At 45.3% G+C, this 24,552-nt stretch overlaps 1 protein-coding gene across 1 annotated transcript in view; it reads right to left on the bottom strand.

The window, feature by feature from the left end:
• Positions 1–24,552, bottom strand: part of DNAH10 (dynein axonemal heavy chain 10) — a 184,638-nt gene that overhangs the window by 65,353 nt on the left and 94,733 nt on the right. Inside the window, 11 exon segments of the mRNA XM_030938911.1 lie at positions 2,045–2,261; positions 2,576–2,710; positions 4,093–4,215; positions 6,064–6,199; positions 10,169–10,327; positions 12,375–12,493; positions 14,669–14,860; positions 18,752–18,898; positions 21,361–21,549; positions 23,536–23,688; positions 24,341–24,475. Coding sequence (XP_030794771.1) covers positions 2,045–2,261; positions 2,576–2,710; positions 4,093–4,215; positions 6,064–6,199; positions 10,169–10,327; positions 12,375–12,493; positions 14,669–14,860; positions 18,752–18,898; positions 21,361–21,549; positions 23,536–23,688; positions 24,341–24,475 — 1,705 coding nt within the window.

The following is a 24,552-nucleotide window of genomic DNA, read 5'->3' on the forward strand; positions in this document are numbered from 1 at the left end:
GTATTTGGAGCTTATGCTTCTTGTTCACGGGACAGTCACTAATGTGACTTGTGCACTGGTCAGGCACTTTCTGAGTATTTTCAACTAACGCTTCCCATTCACTGGACATACACTTCCCTGTGAATACAATAGCGAAGCAGACAGCCCTGGTCCCTACCCTTGCAGTTGTTGGAGGGCCAGGTGGGGGACAGATACAGGCAAGAAGTGGCCATTTCAGTATGGAGCCGTAAGTGCTGCAGCGGGAGATGTGCAGGAACAGCGGACAACGCGGGAAGGCAGCAACCCAGGCGGGGCAGGGGAGAGATGGAAGCTGCGGGTGCCCGGGTAATCACCATCGCCTCCACCCAGGCCATGCAAGGCTTTACTTGAGCGTGTCTAAGAGTTGACGGGATGGTAGAGAGGGGGAGACTGAAGATGAGAGAAAGAGAGACTCAGATGGAACGAGGAGCCTGGGAAGGAGGAAGGGGCTGGGTTGGCCTTGGCTGGGGTGGAGTGGGGGTGTCCTCTTCCACTCTAAAAGGAGAAAGCTGAAGACAGGAGCTGTGGGCTTTTCCGCTGGAAGGAGAGATTCCTATCAGACAGCTTCTGCTGTTCCTGTTGAAGGAGGAAGAAAGATCAGCTGCGGAGAGAGGGGAGGGGCAGGGTGGAGATGTGGGGAAAAGGCCCAACGCTCCTTTGGAGCCAGGAGTGAGGGTGCCAGCTGGGGACTGGGATTTATGGAGACATCTGTCTTTGTGGCTGCGTGGTCTTCTCCCTGTCAGCCCCTAGAGAGGCCGAGAAGACAGACTTGGGGTTTTCTCAGAGGGATTCAACAGGACAATGAGGCATTTGGGGGTCTCAGGCAAGAATGACTGAAGTGAAGGCCACCAGCCAAGGAAGTGAGGATGCAGGGAAGGGGCAAGTATGGGTGCTTGAGGCGACAGCAGACACTGGGGCAACAGAGTGGCCATCCCCACGAGGCCAAACAGGAGCACAGTGGCCCGAGTCACAGAGGCAGAGTGGGCGGAGAGCAGGATTCGTGACACAGACATGACAGTGCCAGAGGTCACCAGTCGAGGGTGTGCTCGAGGACCTGGAGGGCTGGAGTTGTGAGCAGGTGTCAGGAAATGGGATGCCCACCGGGCCATTCAGGCCCCCAAGATAAGGGCAAATGAGGGAGGCAAGCCAGGGAAGCAGGCCAACATCGTCTCCAAGTAAGGGAATTGTAGGCGGCGGCAGCACACAGCCAGCGTGGCCGGCGGAGCAGAAAAGCACTCCCTCAAGGGAGACTTCAGCTCTGGAAAAGTGCACTCAGACTCCCACCGAATACAGCAGGGACTTGTAAAACATCTTTGATTTGCTCCATGACTCTCCATTAGAAAGACCAGAGGTCATTTCATTTTAAACTTTAAAAAGACCACCAGGTGAGGAGTATAAAATACAACTTCAAAAGCCATCTACATTTCAAGCCATGCTCAAATAGCAATAAGAGATGGACAAAGAAGAGTCCTAGCACTGCATACAGACCTTGGAGAATGCATCTTTTTCATCCTGTATGATTCACTGAAGATGCACACTTTTGTGCAAAAACATAAAATGTTAATTTTATGATTTCCTAGGAACGATTTACAAATCCACTCTTGATTGTCTACTGTGCAAATACTCAGGAATACAGCAGATGAATTATATGGTGGAAATGGAGAGAGGTGGTTAAAAATAAAAATTAAAAAACAGATAGGGAAGCCCACAGGAGAAGAAACTCAAAGTCATGCAGAATGTGAGAAGTTTAAAGAGCAAAGGAAGCAAGTGCCTACGCTGAGGCAAGAGAAGTTGACTGTCATCCAGAAAGACCATCCAGAGGGCTTGGGCTTCTACCACAGCAGTCGATGCATTTGAACTGCTTCTGGGGTTTCCATCATGTGCTCTGACCATTGCATGTTTCTCTAAAGAAGCAAACAACCTGGAAAACTCATACAGATAGAAATATGGAAAAGCTTGTTCACTTCCTCCAGAAATTTAACCAAAGGCACTCAGAGCAGGGAAACAGGTGACACTTGGTTCCCACCTGGCAGTTCCCCAGGGTTGGCCCAAACTCCTTCTGTGTCAACAGTAGACAAAGAAGCAAGGCGTTTGATATATTCGTCAAATTTCATCCTTCCATCCTCAAGCAGGGAGGCTCCCAGAGAGCAGTAGAGAGCCTCCAGGAAGTAGCACTCCAGCAGGTCGAGGTCTTCTATTTCTCCTTCTAGTAACGCATCCAACATCTTGGCTAACTGGGTTACCTGGTTCACAGGGAAACATCTGGTTCAGCTCACTTAGTCCACCCCCACAGTCCACACCCACAGAGTCCATTCCAGTCATAAATCCTGGGATCCCAGGTCCCAGAGCGATGGCAGCATATGATCCATCATGTTGGTTCCGACAGATGGAACCCAGTATCTTGACTTGCACAAAAGCAACCATGGCGCCCTCCTTGGCACTGACCAACAATGCTACTGTTTACCCTGTCTGGCATCTTCACTCCCCTTAAAACCCTACTGTGAGCCTGTCTTTAGGAAAGAATTTCTTTTTGCTAACAGTAGGGATCATTTCTTACCATATTGAGGTCTGTCTGAGGAACGATTGTCTTCAGCTTCTCTGTTTGTCTTCCATCCACTATCCCTTCCACTATCACATCCATGAGATAGGGCACATATTTCTCAAAGAGACTATTCAAATTGTATTGTTCCACCTATAAAAAAGCAGCATTCCAAAGCATTTCAAGGGTTCGTTTATTTAAATGGAAGTTAGTGGAAAGCTGTTCTTGCCCAAAGAGGATTGAGCAACATCTTCTGATGAATGATACATCTGGCAGGTGAGGAAACCCTGATAACAGTGCCCTATATTAGCAGAGAGATTTGTCCTTTACAATGTGCTTTCATCTCATCATGAAGTGTTTCATTTCGCTGCCACAGGGTCTACCATGCCCTTGGGGAGGAAGAAGGGAAGATAACAGTTCCCATTTGACAGGAAGAAGCTGATCATCTTAGAGTTCAAGTGACCACAGTCATCCAGCAAAGACTGTAAAGCAGCGAAGGCCCCCTCCCTATCAAGGCACCAATCACCACCAGGGATTGCACGGGTCCTGAGACAGCTGTCTCCCACAGGACAGTGCCTCAAATGGTTCTATCATGCTTCCTTTGTTCCGCTCTTCTCTGGCATAATTATGTCCTGGTTTCCATTCACCTCCAACCTAGTAGCCCTCCTAGAGACACACCCAGACCACCTGTGTTCCTTTGAGAGGGTGGTCATAGCATCCTAGGTGTGGTTGAGCCACAACCCGAACATGACTGTCACATCCATCTCTGCACTTTTCACAGAAGCCTTTTGTTAAGACAACACACACTTCTGACCAGTCATCTGTTTTGTAAATAAAGGTTTATTGATACACAGCCATGCCCATTCGTGTACAAATTTCTGGCTGTTTTCATGCCACAACAGCAGAGTTGAGTAGTTGTGAAAGAAATCATATTGCCCACACAAAGTCTCAAATATTTACTATCTACCCCTTTACAGAAAAAGTTTGTCAACCTCTGGTCTAGACCAACCAATCCAATCATTACCTATCCCACTGGCTATAAATTATCTGAAATCAAATAAGTGTGTCTGCCATGGGCCGGGCGCGGTGGCTCAAGCCTGTAATCCCAGCACTTTGGGAGGCCAAGACAGGCGGATCATGAGGTCAGGAGATCCAGACCATCCTGGCTAACACAGTGAAACCCCGTCTCTACTAAAAAATACAAAAAACTAGCCGGGCGAGGTGGAGGGTGCCTGTAGTCCCAGCTACTCGGGAGGCTGAGGCAGGAGAATGGCATAAACCCAGGAGGCGGAGCTTGCAGTGAGCTGAGATCCGGCCACTGCACTCCAGCCTGGGCGACAGAGCGAGACTTCGTCTCAAAACAACAACAACAAAAAAAACTGTGTCTGCCATGTTTTCACTTAATTTGTGCTCAGGGACATGGGCAGGTCAAGGACAAGGTCATCGTCTTCAACTACAAACATCCCTCTGGACTACGTTATCCAACTAGCCATCAATACTGATAACTTTAAGTTCATTTTAGAAAAAAACTTCACCTTGTTTGGTATTTGATTAACCCATTTTTCCCAGTAAGGTCTATATTTCAAGTTTTTAGGATCCACATAAACCATTCCACATCGAGAGACAGTTGCAGGGGAGGCATACTGTAAATCTCCAACCTGGAGAAATAAAGAAAATCAATCATGGCTACAGCTATACACAAGATAAACTAGATGTTTAAGGACCTTCTCTTATGGAAAGTTTTTACAACTGCATGAAATCCAAATCATACCAAAATGAACACAGCTTTCATGAGGTTTTTAACTGAACACCTGGGATTTTGATGAGATTACACACTTCTGATGTAACATCTTTTTAGTTTTTCTATAAAATTAATGTGAAAATATGTTGTAGAATATCTGACAAAAAATAGAAAAGTATAAAGAAGAAAATAAGTTATCCAAATCCCACCACCTAGAAACATATGTTTTTTTTTTTTTTTTTTTTTTTGAGGCAGAGTCTCGCTCTGTCGCCCAGGCTGGAGTGCAGTGGTGCGATCTCGGCTCACTGCAAGCTCCGCCTCCTGGGTTCACGCCATTCTCCTGCCTCAGCCTCCCGAGTAGCTGGGACTACAGGCGCCCGCCACCGTGCCCGGCTAATTTTTTGTATTTTTAGTAGAGACGAGGTTTCACCATGGTCTCGATCTCCTGACCTTGTGATCCGCCCGCCTCGGCCTCCCAAAGTGCTGGGATTACAGGCGTGAGCCACCGCGCCCGGCCTACAAATGTTATTTTGAAGTGTTTTCCAGTCAATCTTTTTTCTTTTTTCTTTTTTTTTTTTTTTTTTTTGAGACGGAGTCTCGCTCTGTCGCCCAGGCTGGAGTGCAGTGGCCAGATCTCAGCTCACTGCAAGCTCCGCCTCCCAGGTTTACGCCATTCTCCTGCCTCAGCCTCCCAAGTAGCTGGGACTACAGGCGCCCGCCACCTCGCCCGGCTAATTTTTTTGTATTTTTTTTAGTAGAGACGGGGTTTCACCAGGTTAGCCAGGATGGTCTCGATCTCCTGACCTCGTGATCCACCCGTCTCGGCCTCCCAAAGTGCTGGGATTACAGGCTTGAGCCACCGCGCCCGGCCAATCTTTTTTCTTTATTATTTTTTTTAACATAGTTGAGATCAGGCAGTATAAAACTTCATAGGTACACAGCTAAACCAGATATATTAACAAACCTAGCTCTCTCTACAAAAAAATATAGTTCAGTCAGCTAATCAGATAGTAATATGTACAAATATTCCATGTACCCACCAATTTTACAGTTAGAAATGGCATTAATACTAAGTTAGAGTGAAAGCAAGTCCCAGGGCCACACCTATGAAACAAGCAGTCCATATCCTAAGCAGGAGATAGAGGGCTTTGGAGAATAGTCTCCAGGAAATAAAGGAGCTCGACAGAATACTTGATATGATACAAAGTTTTAAAAAAATGAGGTTAAGATAAAGGCAAATAGTGTGAGGAAAAAAAAAAAAAAAAAAAAAAAGGAAGGCAATTACAAACTCCAGACAAAGCAAATGGCGCTAAAAGAAAGTAAATGTAATCACAGTATATTAATTGGTTCTTCAGTAAATATTTCTATCTTCATTATAATGTAAACATTATCTACTGTTAACCAACTTAGCAATATACTATTCTGATGTTAGTGTTATAAGAGATGAATTCTTACTTTTGTAGCAGTCAGTCAATAGATAATGTATGAACTATAAAATGTACAAAGCAAGAATATCATGCTAAGCCTGTTACTTATAGACAGTAGGGTAATCATGAGAAGAAACAATTCATAAAAAGTAAAAGCAGTCACCTCTGGGATAAAGAAGGATGAGAGGAGTAAAGAACAAAGAGTTATACTCATTATAAACCCTTATGTATTGTTTGTTTTTAAATAATCGTCTATATTTACTACTACTTTAATAAACATTTACATTTTTAATTACAAGAAAGACTTATGTTCAAATTTACTTTTAATCACTACTTGCCTCAAAGAGCAGGGCACAGTGTGCTTGGAGCCGGATGCGTTCCCCATTGGCCAATGTCAACAACCTGTTGTCATCCATCACAGAATTCATGTTTTCCACCCATAGAGCATCCACATCACCATCAAATAAAATATACCTGCAGCAATCAAAGAAAGGAGAGGTATGGGTCCTAGAGAGTTTCCAATTATGGAACTTGGTATAACCTTTCCATTCATGTTGAATGTCTTTTTCCCAGGGTTTTCTAACCAGGATCTGAGACAGAGCACCCTAGCTGGCCCACAGGTTTAACTGAATGGTACATAAAAAATTGTTTGAGCCTGTAATCCCAGCACCTTGGGAGGCCGAGGTAGGCGGATCACGAGGTCAGGAGTTCGAGACCAGTCTGGCCAACATAGTGAAACCCAATCTCTACTAAAAATACAAAAAATTAGCCAGGCGTAGTGGTGTGTGCCTGTAATCCCAGCTACTCAGGAGGCTGAGGCAGGAGAATAGCATGAACCCAGGAGGCAGAGGTTGAAGTGAGCTGAGATAGCACTACTGCACTCCCGCCCAGGCAACAGTGCAAGACTCCGTCTCAAAAAGAAAAAAAAAGTTTGAGTTAGTTGCCAATATTTAAGAATGAGGGAACTTCACACAAAAATCTGAATTTCTCACTTCTTGGGCAAACTGGAAGTTCTGAGCACACAGACCTGGATTCCTTCATGGGAACAATCTGCTGATGCTGAGGAGTGGCTGCCTATGGAGACAGAAAGTGTCATAGTCCCTGCCCCTGCCACAACGCCTACCTCATTCTCCTACACCTGAGGCTGAGTATCAATTGCTATTGATCACTGGTTTTAACCCCTGGTTTCCTGTGGTACAGTCAAGAGTAAAGAAAGTATTTTGGATATCCATGTGTAGTGGGTCGAACGGTACCCACCCCCCACCAAAAGATGTGTTCACCCAGAAGCTGTGACTGGTGACCTTGTTTGGAGAAAGGCCTTTGCAGATGTAATTAAGGATCTCAAGATGCGATCATTCTGGCTTATACAGATGAGTCCTAATCTAATGACAAATGCCCTTATAAGAGAAAAGCAGGAGGAGACGTGAGACACGCAGAGGGGAAGGCCAAGACAGAGGCAAAGATTGAAATGATGTGGCCACAAGCCAAGGAACACCTGGAACCACCAGAAGCAGAAGAGGCGAGGATTTGCCCTAGAGCCTTCGGAGGGAGTACAGTCCTGCTCACACCTCTTTTTAGACTTTTGGCCTCCAGAATTGTGAGATAATAAATGTCTGTTGCTTTAAGTCACCCAGTTATTTGTTATGGCAGCCCTAGGAAGCTAACACCACCATGTAATTTGCTCCACTTCACTCATTTGTGCTACCTGCTGGGTCCCTGGGCGAATCTGAGTTTACAAGCCCTGGTTTACACACCATGTGTGCTGGCAGCACGTCTACTTCCAAGGCCTCAGGTATTCGAGCTTCGGGATGGTTTCATTTTGTGGCTATACTGGGTGACATCTCATGCAGCGAAGCCCATCTCCACAGGACAGACACTATTCTACTGTGCTGAAATGGTGGTTTGATAGTGCCTCCATTTAACTCACTGATATAAGTAGTTGGATTTTTTTTTTTTCAGCATTAACATTTTGGTTTATTTCCTTCCCATATCTTTTTTCTTTTTAGCTTTTTATTTTTAAATAATTTCAAACTTACAGAGTTACAAGAATAAAATAGTATGAAGAACTCCCATATGCCTGTCAGTCAGATTCCCCCACTGTTACGTTTTTTACCAGATTTGCGGTCTCTCTTACTCTCTCTCTGAATCATTTGAGAGTCAATTGCAGATAAAATGCCTCCTTCCCCTAAATACTTAAGCAAGTATTTCCTAAGAATAAGCACCTTCTCTTACACAACCACAGCAGAATTATCAAACTCAGGAAATTTAATATTGATACAATACTATTATCTAATATATAATCCACATTCAAATTTCACCAGTTGTCCCTATAGAAAATCTCCATTTATATTCATTATAAGAAGACTCAAAGGCCAGGCGTGGTGGCTCACCCCTGTAATCTCACTGTAGGAGACTGAGGCAGGAGAATCCCTTGAGCCCAGGAGTTCAAGACAAGCCTGGCCAGTACAGGGAGACTCTGTCTCTACAAAAAAAGCAAAAATTAGCTGGGCATGGTGACATGCACCTGTAGTCCCAGTCACTTGGAAGGCTAAGGTGGGAGGATTGCTTGAGCCTGGGAGTTCGAGGCTGCAGTGGGCAGTGATCATGTCACTGCCCTTAGCCTGGGCAACAGAGCATGACCACGAAGAAGAATAAGAAGGAGAAGGAGGAGGAGAAGGAGGAGAAGGAGGAGGAGAAGAGGAAGAAGAGGAAGAAGAAGAAGAAGAAGAAGAGGAGGAGGAAGAAGAAGAGGAGGAGGGAGGAGGAGGAGGGAGGAGGAGAAGGAGGAGAAGGAGGAGAAGGAGGAGGAGAAGAGGAAGAAGAGGAAGAAGAAGAAGAAGAACAAGAGGAAGAAGAAGAAGAGGAGGAGGGAGGAGGAGGAGGGAGGAGGAGAAGGAAGAGAAGGAGGAGGAGAAGAGGAAGAAGAAGAAGAAGAAGAAGAAGAGGAGGAGGAGGAGGAGGAGGAGGAGGAAGAAGAAGAAGAGGAGGAGGAGAAGGAGGAGGAGGAGGAAGAGGAGGGAGGAGGAGGGAGGAGGAGGAGGAGGAGAAGGAGGAGGAGGAGAAGGAGAAGAAGGAGGAGAAGGAGAAGGAGGAGGAGGAGGAAGAGGAGGAGGAGGGAGGAGGAAGGAAAAGGAAGGAGGAGAAGGAGGAGGAGGAGGGAGGAGGAGGGAGGAGGAGGAAGGAGGAGGAAGAAGGAGGAGAAGGAGGAAGAAGGAAGAAGAAAGAAGAAGAAAGAGGAGGAGGAGGAGAACAATGATGACAACGATGACGACTAGATTCAAGCAACCATCGACAGATGCTCAAACCATTGGGTGAATGGGTGATGGTTGGATGAGAAATTTACTTAGTCATAAGATATCTCCCTACATTTGCATATCAACTGCGAAGAGGAATATGGCACCTTAACCCAATAATCAAGATTAACACCACCCATAATAGGGCAACCAACACCACGTGCCCGTGATGAGATGCAAAGGACACAGCATCGTTCCTGTGGCCTTCCTGTCAAAGAGCCATAGCCTGAATCTAATTATGAAGAAGCAACTGACAAACCCAAACTGAGAACATTCTCTAAAACAGTTGGCCTGGAATCCTCCAGAACAAGAAGGTCATAAAAGATAAAGAATCCTGAGGAACTGCTCAAAATTAAAGAACGCCAAAAACAAGATGATGGAACTCAGTGTGGAATCGTGGGTTCATCCAGAATCAGGGGAAAAGTGCTAAGAAGCTGTTTTTAAAGCCATGAGTCAGGACTTTGGACTCTTGCTATTTAAGGATTTTATTTATTATTAATGGGATTTGATTAGAACATAAAATCGGAACCATTCCTGCATTTACAAAGAGATATTATAGGACCAACTAAAAGCTTTTTACCTTACACACCCTCAGAGCATTTATTACCTTACACACCCTCAGAGCATTTCTGTACTTGGCCTCACTCGGCCTTCACCATGGCACGTGGTGATGTCATCAGGGCACCATCAACCACATCTACAGATGGAAAACTGTGGCTCGGGAGGGCATTCCTGCATTTTCCATGGCACTTTGCTACCTTTCTTTGACTCTTTGACTTACCTTGCCATAGAACATGGTGACCAGGCAGCTTGATGGCGGCTGTGTTTGAGGACGTAGAGTCACACAGATCAGGTTCAAATCCCTGGCCTTGGGGCACGTTTCTGATCTTTTCTAGGCCTCAGTTTCCTCTGTGGTAAGCTGGGAACAATCCCGGTACCTAGCACATTGCATCACTAAGAAGACTGAGGTCACATGTAAAAAGCACTAAGACTGGACTGCTCACTTCCGAAGCACAGCCTCCAGGATTGAACTCTAAGTCTGCTGAAATCCAAGCATGAAGCTACAATGCATAGTCCTGCCACCGTTTTTAATGTTGAGCTAATTAACATTAACTAACCCAGGCTCTTTCCTACCTACAAAGATACTCACTTTCGCTCCTTCTTATCCGTTGGCCTGTTGATTTCCCTGAAGATGTTTGACAACACCCCATCGGTCCAGTCTCGGGTGGTTGGGTCCAGGATGCCATAGAGTTCTATGACACTCACGGCTTTGGGGTTCAGGATGTACAACTTTGTCATCAGCCCAAGCCTAAATCAAGAGAGGCTTTAGCCATGGTTCAAGCAAACTAAATGCATGAGGAAAACAGTCTGGGTTTCCTCTGTGAGGAATTAGATGTTTTGAATTCAAGCCAAAATTTAAAATGCAACCCATGCAAACTCTTGACTGGGCTTCCCTTCACTGTTAGTGCTTTCTTCTAAACATAAAGCAACCACATTTCACCAAAAATGTGGCCACAGCACAAATGAAGTCTGAACTAGAAGCACAGCTTCGCCTCTGGAGGGCACCAAGAAGCTAACTTTCATGTATATTTCATGTTTATGCATATTCCATATTCATATATATGACATTTAAGTAAATATCTCAGAATTAAGGGCGTATAGGAGACCATACTCAGTCATCCAGGATAATAACAAAGCTTTGAACTACAAATGTTCAATCCTTCTTACTTGCAGAACATCTGCTCTGTGTTGTCTTCATGGATCAAGCAGACAGGGCACTTCTCACCATAGTGCCTGTAAATCCCCACAGCCCTAACTATAGGATTAATTCAACCAAAGAGAACTAAATATCACATACTCCACAGTTCACAACCAACAAATCAGTAAGTCATAATAATGTACATGCTATATTAGACATACATACGTGTGTGATAGTTCTATAAACTATTTAACAATGAATGAATTAAAGAATGAAATGCAGATGGCCGCAGTACAGCCCACTTAGAGTCAGTAAACCACTGTCAGCTGGTTTTCTCATATGAAACATATAAAGAAACAATGGGAACAAATGACATACACTTACTCTTTAGATTTTATAGACTGCCTATTAAGTCACAAAAATTATTGGCTTGATTTAGATTTTTGCCAGACTGTCAGCATCCACGGAGGTCTTTCTGGAATCTAGTTATTGCTTAGGAGAGAAGCGAGGAGTCAGGAATCCACTTTCAGTAGAAGGCTTTCAATTCACTGCAGGCTTTTATGACATACTCTCTCTCTCTCTCTTTTTTTTTTTTTAGAGAGAAGGTCTCACTCTTTGCCCAGGCTGGTGTGCAGTGGCACAATCCTAGCCCACTGCAGACTCAAACTCTTGAACTCAAGCAATCCTCCCTCCTTAGCCTCCTGAGTAGCTGTACTACAGGTACACGTCACCACACACAGCTAATTTTTTTTTTAATGTGGAGACGGAGTCTCATTATGTTGCCCAGGCTGTTCTCAAAATCCTGGCCTAAGTGATCCTCTCACCCCGGCCTCCCAAAGTGCTGGGATTACAAGCATGAGCCACCATGCCTGGCTCCTTTATGATCTTCAATGTGGGAGTGTACGATCACTTTTTCCTTCATGAAGAATTGCCCCTGAAGGGCTAGAGATTATAAGGCACCCGGGGAGGTGACATTCTTTTTCTGGCCACTGCAAAACCACAGCAGTGCTGCATAAGGTGAATCCTGAATTACTTTAAGGAAGCAATTTAGACACCAAAAAACTATGACTTCCGTTCATTTTCACAATATCCTCATAAGATAGTTTGTGAAACTCTCATTTCACAAATGAACCTATTCACCATCTGATGCACAAGCGGGTTGCTAATTTTGCATTCTAAAATATCTTTTTTTTTTTTTTTGAGGCAGAGTCTCGCTCTGTCGCCCAGGCTGGAGTGCAGTGACACAATCTCGGCTCACTGCAAGCTCCGCCTCCCGGGTTCACGCCATTCTCCTGCCTCAGCCTCCTGAGTAGCTGGGACCACAGGCGCCTGCCACCACGCCCAGCTAATTTTTTGTATTTTTAATAGAGACGGGGTTTCACCGTGGTCTCGATCTCCTGACCTTGTGATTCGCCCGCCTCGGCCTCCCAAAGTGCTAAGATTACAGGCGTGAGCCACCGCGCCCGGCCGCATTCTAAAATATCTTAACTGAGTCTGCAATGAAGTCAGTAAAAACACGCTGAGTCAAAAGGGGTGTGTATTACAAATTTACCCTCCCAGGAAATCAGAGAGCAAAGTGGGACTTGGCAATACTGCCACCAAACATATACTGTGAGCCCCCTGGCAGTCAGGCCCTCCCCACGGAGGTCATACTCACTTGGTCTGGGCCTGACACAGAGTGTTAATGACGACGGACTTGCCTCCTCTGGTGGGTCCCACCACCATCGTCGTGTGGCGGGTTAACATGGTCTCGAACATTTGAACCACTTTATCCACCTGCGGGACAAACAATGGCAGTTGGGCTAAACCATGATCTTTTCCTGAAGCAGTTTGAGATACAACACACATGCCTACAATTTACCTTTGAAAGGGTACAAGTCAATGGTTTCCAGTATATTCAGAGACTTGTGCAACCATCCCCATGAGCAATTTTAGAACATTTTTATCACCCCTCCCCGCAAAAAACCCTGAACCCATCTCTCCCAATCCCCTTTCCCCCAGCCCCTGGCAACCACTCATCTACTTTCTGTCTCTATGGATTTGCGTATCCTGGGCATTTCATGGAAATGGGATCCTAGAATGTGTGATCTCTCACATCTGGCTTCTTTCGCTTAGTGTGTTTTCAAAGCTCATCCATGTTGCAGCACGCGTCAGCGCTGCATTCCTTTCTATGGCCAAAATATATCCCACGGCATGGACAGACCACATTCTGTTTCAGCAGTTGATCCATCAATTGATGGATGTTGGGTTGTTCCCACTTTTTGGCTATTACGAATAATGCTGCTCCAGACATTCGTGAACAATTCTGAGCAGATGTTCGTCCTCACTCTTGGGTAGATCCCAGTAGTGAAATTGCCAGGTCTTATGGTAACTCTTGGTTTAACCTGTTGAGGAACTGCCAGGCTGTTTTCTAAAGTGGCTGCATCATTTTACATTCCTTCCAGAAAACACATGCTTTTAAACAACCAGCTACAGAGAAAATCAGGGTCAGGAAAGGCACAGAAAGCTCTCACCCACGGCCGGTACCCGGTGCCCACTGCCCAGGCCTGAGGCCTCTGGTAGCCTGACACCCTGAAGCTGCCTGACCTGAGGCAACCCCCCAGGCCTGGAGGCTCTGGGCATTTACATTCTCAGCAGGACTCCGCCAATCAATACGTATTGGGCTTAATGACAACATATACAACTTACAGGCTCTTCAGAGGATCCAAATCCTACCCCAGCAATATCTAATTTAATTTTTTTCTAAGTGTGACTCAGGAGAAAAAAAAAGGTGAGGTGAGGAAAGAACCTCTGATGGTTGATGCCTCAAAACAAAATATTCGAGTCATCTGATCACATTGTGTGAAACAAACTACATATATAAAATTTAGCCTTAAAAAGGAAGAAATTCGGCCGGGCGCGGTGGCTCAAGCCTGTAATCCCAGCACTTTGGGAGGCCGAGACGGGCGGATCACGAGGTCAGGAGATCGAGACCATCCTGGCGAACACGGTGAAACCCCGTCTCTACTAAAAATACAAAAAACTAGCCGGGCGAGGTGGCGGGCGCCTGTAGTCCCAGCTACTTGGGAGGCTGAGGCAGGAGAATGGTGGGAACCCAGGAGGCGGAGCTTGCAGTGAGCTGAGATTCGGCCACTGCACTCCAGCCTGGACGACAGAGCGAGACTCCGCCTCAAAAAAAAAAAAAAAAAAAAAAAAGAAGAAGAAATTCTGACACATGCCACAACATGGATAAATGTTGAGAACACTGTTAGTGAAATAAGCCAGACACAAAAAGACAAAAATTTCCACCTATAGGAGGTACCTAGAGTAGTCAAATGTGTAGAGACAGGAAGTCGAGCAAGGTTGCCAGCGGCTGGAGGGAGGGGAGAAGGTAAGTAGTTAACGGGGACAGGGTTTTAGTTTTGCAATATGAAAACGTTCTGGAGATGGATAATGGTGATGGTTGCACAGTAATGTGAATGTACTTAGTGCTACCAAACTCTACATTTTTTCTTTTCTTTTTTTTTTATTTTTTGAGACAGTCTCGCTCTGTCACCAGGCTGGAGTGCAGTGGCACGATCTTGGCTCATTGCAAGCTCCACCTCCCGTGTTCAAGCAATTCTCTTGGCCTCAGCCTCCCAAGAAGCTGAGACTACAGGCGAGCGCCACTACACCCAGCTAATTTTTGTATTTTTAGTAGAGATGGGGTTTCTCCATGTTGGTCAGCCTCCCGAAGTGCTGGGATTACAGGCGTGAGCCACTGCACCGGACCTAACAAACTCTACATTTACAAGTAGGTAAGAGGGTAAATATTGTTATGTGTATTTTACCACGATTTAAAAATGGGGAAAAATGGTTAAGATGGTGAAACTTTTGAGTATTTTACTATACATATATTTTTAAAGAACTGAAAAAACAAAAAGCCAATGGAAAGGATGCACAGCCACAGTGAGCTCATTTTCCCGGCTTTACCTGGACGGGTAGGACCGCATAGCCGTTCTCCTCCAGGACCTGCTCTACCGCATCATTGAAGTCAGGGTAGCGGACGCGAGGGCAGTCCAGCCCAGGAAACAGATCCGAAATCAAACTGAGGAAAAGAGGAACATCTTCAAACACAAACTTGGGCAGGTTCATGTCTCGCAGGGCCCTCATCAGCACCACGTCCTGCAGGAAATGAAACATGTTTCCAAGAGATTTCCAAAGGAACCCAGTGCTTTAGACTGTGTTTCCAACCCAGTGGAAACACTCTTATGAAATATAAAATATACATTTTATACTTTTTAAAAAATGTATACACATTTAATTTAAAATTATATAATTTTAAATTACAGAAATTTATATAATTTAAAATTATGTAAGTCCTGGATATATATAAATATATAATACAATATACAGAAATTACATAATTTTAATTTTTATATTAAAATATGTAAATATAAATTATATAAAATAAAGTTTATATAAGATTATTAAACATAAAATATAAAATGTATATTTCATATATTTCATATAATATGTACTTCATATTATATAATATACACATATATGGCCGGGTGCATTGGCTCATGCCTGTAATCCCAGCACTTTGGGAGGCTGAGGCGGGCGGATAACCTGAGGTCAGAAGTTGGAGATCAACCTGGCTGACACGGTGAAACCACGTCTCTAGTAAAAATACAAAAATTAGCTGGGTGTGGTGGCAGGTGCCTGAAATCCCAGCTATTCGGGAGGCTGAGGCAGGAGAATCACTTGAACCCGGGAGGTGGAGGTTACAGTGAGCTGAGATTGTACCATTGCACTCCAGCCTGGGTGACAAGAGTGAAGCTCTGTCTCAAAAAATATATATATATACATACACACACACATATATACACATACATATGAAATATAAAATTTAAAATGAAACATAAATTATATATAAATGATATACATATATTATAATTTTATATAAATGAAATTTTAATAAAATGTATATATGTATATCATTTATATAAATTAATAAATTACATAAATTATATTTGTATTGTTTATAAATTATATAAATTTATAAAATTTATATAAAATGTTAATATGTATGTTATATAGTGTAAATATGTATAAAATATTATATGTAATACAAAATATATAAAATTTCATATTTCATATTTAATAACAATCATATAAATCATATAAACTTAAATACGCATTTTTCAAAATTTCATATGAAAATAAAAATGTAAAATAAAATATATAAGTGAAATATAAAGTATAAAATTGTATATAAACATAAAAATTAAATAAAATATAAAAAAGGCGCACAGGCAGAGGAGTGAGGCACAACGCTGCGATCCAGCCTAGGGGCGGGGTGGGCCTGTTCCTGGGAGGCCGAGTGTCCTGGTGGGCCGTGCGAGGAGAAGAAAACAGATTTCGGCCAGAGGGAAGGAGCGGAACCTTCCTCCTCCCCACCTTACAGAGAGGGCCATGGTCATCTACATTAAGGCAAAGGTTCCTTATCACAGGAAGAACATTTGCCTTGACCTTTAGGTGTGCATATATATATATATACATATATTTGTTTTTTTGGTTTTTTTTTTTTTGAGACAGGGTCTCACTCTGTCACCCAGGCTGGAGTGTAATAGTGCCATCTCGGCTCATTGCAGCCTCCACCTCCCAGGTTCAAGCAATCCTCCCACTTCAGCCTCCTAAGTAGCTGGGACTATAGAAGCGTGCCACCACACCTAGCTAAATTTTTTGGTTTTGGGGATTTGTTTTGAAACAAATGGGGTTTTGTCATGTTGCCTAGGCTGGTCTCAAACTTTTGGCCTCAAGCAATCCTCCCACCTCAGCCTCCCAAAGTGCTAGGATTACAGGCATGAGCCACTGCACCCAGTCTTAGGTGCTTTTATATAAATCTCAAAAACAAAATTTTGAACTCAGGACCTGGCAAGCATCTCTATGTTGTCTCCTAGGGCAGGCAGTCCTGCTTCTTTTTCAGTATTCACTATCTGGAAATGTGGGTATCTCTTCTCTACACATTACCTCCAGGATGTGGAATGGAAAAGGCCACTTTTCTTTTTGTTCTGCCTCTCAGATTCAATATAGGAGCCCTGGGGACTGCAGTTCCCCTGCCTTCTCCAGAAGGAAGAAGGACTGACGTGGGGCTTCTGCTATTTGCTTAATTGTAAAGACATCGTGTTGCAAGCTGAAGGCTGATGTTTCATTTGAAACAGGTGCTTAGGTGGTGGTATTTGTGAATTCTTTACCTTTTATTCCAAACAAGACTAAATAAAGGGCAAGTATAGCTGACTTCAGGGACTTTTTAATGTCCTCTAGTTTCTGCCACTAGCATGATAAGCGCAGTTGAGAACTGCAGCAATTCCAAATATGTGGTTCTAATTTGAAGCAAAAGATGCTAAATCCTGACTCATCCTGTGACATAGATTTACTGAATAAGAACAAAGGTCCAAGTTCGCAAACTTTTGACATGATAAAGAAGCCCAAAGACAATCTAGCAAAGTTAATTTCCTATGTGAAGAAACCATCACAGTCTCCGTACAAACAGTTTTACATGTGTAACTCCACCTTGTTGGATGAGAAGAGGGATTTTCCTCCTAGAAAAGGAGGCTGTTTTTTTTGTTTTTGTTTTTGTTTTTGAAACGGAGTCTCGCTCTGTCGCCCAGGCTGGAGTGCAGTGGCCGGATCTCAGCTCACTGCAAGCTCCGCCTCCCGGGTTTACGCCATTCTCCTGCCTCAGCCTCCGGAGTAGCTGGGACTCAGGCACCCGCCACCTCGCCCGGCTAGTTTTTTGTATTTTTTAGTAGAGACGGAGTTTCACCATGTTAGCCAGGATGGTCTCGATCTCCCGACCTTGTGATCCGCCTGTCTCGGCCTCCCAAAGTGCTGGGATTACAGGCTTGAGCCACCGCGCCTGGCCAGGAGGCTGTTTTTTACCTCTTTCTCAGAAGTCCTTGGATATTTGGTATTTGCAATGTGTTTTCATTCTTCTAAGGAAGTACCAGATTGTGCAGCAGTTAAGCCTATGAATGCATGCTTGGGTTCGGTGTAAGGCAGTAAAAGAAAACAAGTCACCTGTGACTGCAGTGATGGGACCATATTCACCTCCCTAGGAGGAGAGACTGCTGCAATTCGCTTCACTCTTTTTTGCAGAGCCTTAGATAGCACTTGGGACTGTTTTTCCTGTTGCTAAGACTGAAAGTGGCATCAGTGGTTTTTCAGTTCAGAAGATATGACCCACCCGATAGTATGATCGCCCTTTAACTTTGGACATAGATGAGCAGGGGAGAAAATGAAAGAAGTTTCCATATAACTCCTTTCTCCTGAGAAAAAGAAGTAACAACGACAAATGCAGCTTCATCTGACTTTATAGTGTTTTACATTTTACAGCTTCCTTTTTTGTAAGAGCATAAATATCTCTTCCTTCGACCCCTCCAAAAAAAAAAACCCAAATGTGTGAAAACGCCAAAAGGAGGAAGTGATTTGTGGTAGCCTGTCCTCCTATGGATGCGAACAGGCTTCTATCACTGCACTCACAGCTGCTTTGTTTCCTTTTCCTACCCAAATGTGTGTGTGCATGTGTGTGCGCGTGTGTGTAACATTATGAGTACAATCACTAGAGAAACAGGTAAGCCTGTTGCCCACAGAACAGCATTGACTGAACTTTTTCTTTAAAGTCCATGTAAAAACAACCACAATCGTTCCCCTTTTGTTGCAAAGAGAAAATAACAACTCACATTCATGCTTTCATGAGAATTTTGTTAGTCCCCACTGTTCCGCCACACCCATCCTGAGACTACAGATTGATTATTACTATGGAAGCATCATAAATGTTGGTATTGGAGCGAGGACGTTGCACTCAACCTTAAGGTACTAAGTGTAATTACAAAGCAAACGATATAACAGGTAAGAGGCCGAAGTAAGGCCAGACCGCTGGGGGAAGCGGCTGCTAAGACTTAAACATTTCAGGTGATACCATACTGTGCCCATCACCTCCCCGAAACCACATAGTAAATGCACATGAACCAGCTGAAAGCAGAGAATGTTCCAGCACATGGCCCCTACCTCCCTAAGGTCAGAGGAGCCTCTCTTCAGCTCACCAGCCATGACCAGCACTGATTTCAGGGCTCTGAGTCCAAAATCATAGTGATACTGCTTGGACAGCTGCTCCCGGGCCAGCTTATACAGAACCGTCATCTTTTTTGCCAGAGTCTTTTTGAAAGAAGATAATAATACAAAAAAAAAAAAAGATAAAATAAAATGATTGAAAAGCAACAGAGGATCATTCTACAAATGCAAGAAAAAAGGGGCAGGTGTTCCAGTGCAGCCGCTCTACAAATAAGCAAATTCCGTCTCTATCTTTCAGAAATACCAGGGTGGGTCCTTCATTTTTAAATGTGGCAAATTGGGAATTAATGTGAAGGAACATCTGTGTTACCAAAATCTTCACCATCTTAATTTAAAGAACAGAACCGTTTGTAGGAATCACACTCTAGAAATACATTGCTTCTTTATTTTGACCTAAACCTATTATCAAGGCAGTAACTAGGCCAAGCGTGGTCACTTATGCCTGTAATCCCAGCACTTTGGGAGGCCAAGGCAGGTGGATCACCTGAGGTCAAGAGTTCAAGACCAGCCTGGCCAACATGGTGAAACCCTGTCTCTGCTAAAAATATAAAAACTAACCAGACGTGGTGGCACATGCCTGTAATCCCAGTTATTTGGGAGGCTGAGGCAAGAGAATCGCTTGAACCCAGGAGGCAGAGGTTGCAGTGAGCTGAGATCACACCATTGCACTCCAACCTGGGTGACAGAGCAAGATTCTGTCTCAAAAAAAAAAAAAAAAAAAAAAAAAAAAAAAAAAGGCTGTAAGTGTCTTTGAGGACAAGTCAGCCACCTCATCTACAGCAAGCGTTCAAAACCCACAAGTCCCTAAGGCAAGTGTAGCAATTTCAGTCATAAAAACTAGGAACAAGAGATCTCATCATGCCATCTCAAAATCCTGACACAGTAATAGGCACCAAGAGCTTTCAATAAAAGACATATTGCAGAAATGCAATGTGACAACCCTCTATGTTAAAAGTATTCTCTATTTTGTAACTTTTCCAGAGCTTCTGGAAAGATCTTACATACGTACATGTTATATAGATAGCTTAAAAGTGGATAAACATTATCTATAAAGTTGTTTTTGAACCCACATATTCTCAAAGGCATTGTGCTGAGTAAAGAAGCCCACCTCAGAGGGTTCCATAGTACATGTCTCCAGGTACAGAACAGTCTCAAAGTGACAAAATTATACTGGCTGAAGAATAGATCGGGGTTGCCAGAGTTAGGGTTTGGGGGAGAGTGTGTCTAGTAAGCAGTAACAAGAGGCTGGGTGCAGTGGCACACATCTGTAGTCCCAGCTACTCGCGAGGCTGAGGTGGGAGGATTACTTGAGCCCAGAAGTTCAAGACCAGCCTGGGCTATAGAGACCCTGTCTCTACAAAAAATAAGCAAGATTAGCCAGGCATGATGGCATCTGCCTGGTCCCAATACTCCCAAATACTCAGGAGTCCCAAATACTCAGGAGGCTGAGGCAGGAAGATCATTTGAGCCCAGGAGTTTGAGACTGCAGTGAGCTGTGATCCTGCCATTGCACTCCAGCCTAGGTGACAGAGTAAGACCCTGTCTCTCTTCTTTGTGGTTGTGGTGATAGAATAGTTCTGTATCCTGATGTGGTGACGGCCACTCCCATCCACATGTGATAAAACATCATAGAACTAACTACACGCACACGCCAGAGAGAGAATGTGAAACCTAGGTGAAATCCACATAACATCTATACCTGAGTTAACGGCACTTGTGCCAACACCAGCTTCCTGGTTTGGGCAATGGGCTGTGGATATGTAAGATATTCTCATGGGGAAAGGGGCACCTGGAAATTCCGTGCTACTATTGTAGCAACCTCTCGTGCGTCTTAAATTATTCCAAAATTAAAAGTTATAATTTAAAAGAGGTGGGGGAGAGAGACAGAGCAGAAAAAAAAAACAAAAATCAAAGAGCCACACGGAGCTAACATATCCTAGGTCTCCAGTCTGGAAGAGCCACATGGAGCTAACACATCCTAGGTCCCGTCTGGAAGAGTCACAAGGAGCTAATGTGTCCTAAGCCCCGTCTGGAAGAGCCACACGGAGCTAATGCGTCCGCCCCCAGTCTGGAAGAGCCACACAGAGTTAAGGCATCCGAGGTCCCCAGTCTGGAAGAGCCACACGGAGCTAAGACGTCCTAGGTCCCCAGTCTGGAAGAGCCATATGGCGCTAACGTGTCCTAGGTCCCCAGTCGGGAAGAGCCACACAGAGCTAAGGTGTCCTAGGTCTCCAGTCTGGAAGAGCCACATGGAGCTAACGCGTCCTAGGTCTCCAGTCTGGAAGAGCCACATAGAGCTAATGCGTCCTAAGTCCCAGTCTGGAAGAGCCACACAGAGCTAACGCGTCCTAGGTCCCCAGCCTGGAAGAGCCACACGGAGCTAACGCTGTCCTAGGTCCCCAGTCTGGAAGAGCCACACGGAGCTAAGGTGTCCTACATCTCCAGTCTGGAAGAGCCACATGGAACTAACGCGTCCTAAGTCCCCAGTCTGGAAGCAGACCCGGGTGAAGTCTGCACTGCGCAGCCTGGTGCTGCCGAGGCCCCACCTTGGCCCCCAGGAAGCCCTCGGAGAAGAGCATGATCTCGCAGATCTGCTGCAGGTCGGGCACGATCACGACCACGGGCCTGAACAGCGCCTTCACTGACTCGGGCAGCTCGGTGCGGCCCGCGTAGCCGGGGTTCATGGTGATGAAGATGCCCATGCGGGAGTCCAGGGAAATCTCCTGCCCTTCAAACTGGAGGGCAAGAAGGAAGAAAGAAAGAAGCAGTTAGGTGGCCCGGCCGGCCTGCCCCCTGGAAAGGAGGCCTGCAGTGAGCTGCGTGGGGATTCATTTTCGTGGTAGGAGGCGGATGACACCACTAGCCTCCTTTCCCCTCCCCAGTGTTCAATGCAGGGCCCCCCTCACCGAAGACCTTGGGGAGGGCAGGTCTCAGTGGAACCCCAAACTTGGACCTGAACCCAGGGGCACTACCTTGGAAAGGGGCCCAGGTTGACAAAGCACAGAGCCTGGGGCTGATACAAGAAGCCGTTGACCCTCAACAGATCACTTAACCGGAGTCTCAGTTTATTTTTCTGCACAACAGAAATGCAACCTACCTCATGGCATGGCTGTGGCGATTAAGGGAGTCAGGCCAGGTTGGGAGCGCCCAGCCCACCACCTCACAGAGCACCGGCTTCCATTCCTCTCACCTAGCTTTGCACCCTCTGCGGGTGCCTGGACTTCATGCGGTCACTCCTCCCTAAAGAATCCCACCTCAAACCCTTCAAGAAACCAGTCTTCATTCCTCTGGTTGCCCCAGGTACCAACAAACCAGGGAAATCCCTATATTCTTAGCCTCTTTAGCTGAAGGTTGAATCCGGTTGTCTCTCGGTGGAGTTTTCCATTTTATTTTTTTTGATTGTCCGCCAGCCAGGCAGAGGACAGAAATTTTTATTTTTAGGAGGCACAGTCTGCATCACCAACAAGAGGGCAGCCTGGAAGACAGCCAGCCTTCCCCAAAACAAGGCCACCGCCTCGACTCACAGGTCCGCCCTGAGACCATCCCCACCCCTCCTCGGTATCCCACAAGAGGCCCAGATGGGCCCTGGGGAAGAGCAGACAGCTGCTGCCTCCTGGCTCTGAGAAACACAGCTTCTGGAAACGAACATGAGTTAATTCCCTCTCTCGGGAGCAGTCAGCTCAGCCCCAAAAATCCCTCAAAAGAACTCATCAAAAGGAAATCTATCCAGACCCCTTACTGGAATCCTGAAAATATTGAACGGTCTCCAGTTGACACACTCTCTTAACAGTGAGCCCCACCGAGAGCTGAGGAGGAGGCAAGTGGGATGCCAGGGCCACCAGCTCAAGCTGAATTTTCATCCTGGACTTCCCAATGGGGCTCTGAAGGATGGATAGGAGTTTTCCAGTAAAGGGAAGAAGGGACAATTCCACTCAGATGGGGACGCACGTGGTGTCACAGGGCAGGGTTTGACTGCGCAAGTGGCTTAGTGACAAGTGTGCAGGGCATGGAGAGGGGAGGACAGAAGCAGAAGGACAGCAAGGGACCCAGAAGGCCCTGGTGCAGGGAAATGGCCCACCCACACTGGTCTTGTGTTTTCAGAGAACCCCCTTCTGGGCCTCCTAGACTACATAATAAGATCATGTTTCTCCAAATTTGGATCCAGCTTAATCTGGTATAATTTAACACAGACTTCTCAAACTCAAGTCTGCAAACATATTCTTCAGCAGAGAGAAATTGATGAATTCTCAACAATTGTTTTAAAACTTTGCCTTCTCACTTTGATAACCTTGCAAATCCTGCTTGTTATGATGCCGTAACTTTACAAGCTACGAAGACAAAATTTCTTATTCACTGTGACAATGTGATTGCATGGAACATTCGCTTTCTAAGTCAGGTTTTCTCAAACTTGGGAAGTCGCCAAGAATATTTTTTCCCTTCTAGGGGGCCCTGCACATCACTTATTTGAGAACTCTGCCCCACCCCCATTCGTAACTGTTAGTTCTATGTCTGGAGTCAGTGTGAAGTCCTTGGACTGTTACAAGCCTTCTATCATCAACAATGATAATTTTGGAAACCCAATCATCTCAACTGGAAAAGCCAACAGATCTTCTATAGGAAGCCTGGTATAGAGTGACAACGGCCCACCATCTGGTGTTTCAGAGGTAGTATGGCAAGCTTCCATCCTGGGGACATGGTCCCGGGGGCTTCACGCGTCTCACCTGGAACGTGGTTAACTGATGGATCAGAGCATTTCGGATCGTCTGGATCTGAGAGGAGATCACGGAGAGCACAGAAGCGTCGATTCGATTAAACTCATCAAAGCAGCCCCAAGCCCCGCACTGGGCCAGGCCAGAGAAAATCTTCCCCACGGCCTAGGAAGAAAGACATGTCAGGACAAGGACAATTTTCATCTTTAAAACTGCAAGCAATGCATTTATGGATATATTTTCTAAATTAAAGCAAACCATGAGATCGCCGATTGGCAGAGAAGCAGGCGACCAGCCCCCTGACTAGTGGATTTTTCTGGCAGGACTTCCAAGGCCCCTCATGGGCTGGCTCCTACTTGGGACTTTACAAATCCAGATTTTTGTGTAAAACTCCATTTCTCTTCTCTTCTCTTCTCTTGAAATGTTGGAAAATCTAGCAATGCTGGGTCCACTTTCCCAAATGGTGATTATGAAGCAGAGTTGGACAGTGGCGCCCTCTTCAGATGGAGTTTTGCTCTCCAGTTAGCCACAGATCCCACCACTCTCTATTGTCTGCTGGCCGCTTTACTCACATACATCATCTACCTGACGCTACTAGGCTAGTGAATCCGGGACTCTTGCTCTACTTCCTGCTAACGAAGCAGGATCTTCAAGCAGACACACTTGGGTTCTGGGGCTGTGGTGGTGGAAGGGTTCCTCCTAGCTTCTTCCCGCTGACGTCATGTCACTTCACAGAAGACTAGGAAGTGAGATGCCATGTCCTGCTTTAAGCCCTCTACCTAATGAGCCAGTACCAAAGGTGACAGCAAGGCCTTACCTTGTAATCCATGCCTTCGCCACAGTTGGTGACAACGCAGAGCAAACCCAAGGCTTTCGCCAGGTCCTTGGTGGTCTCGGTTTTGCCGGTACCTGCTGGGCCAGCAGGGGCCCCACCCAGATACATGGACAGTGCCTGTTATAAGCCAAATGCAAAACATATGTTTTCTGGCGCACAGAAGGAAGTGGGTGTCATTTCCAAATTCATCGCTG

This window comes from Rhinopithecus roxellana, chromosome 10 (assembly GCF_007565055.1).
Source record: "Rhinopithecus roxellana isolate Shanxi Qingling chromosome 10, ASM756505v1, whole genome shotgun sequence".
In the NCBI taxonomy this organism is placed as follows: Eukaryota; Metazoa; Chordata; class Mammalia; order Primates; family Cercopithecidae; genus Rhinopithecus; species Rhinopithecus roxellana.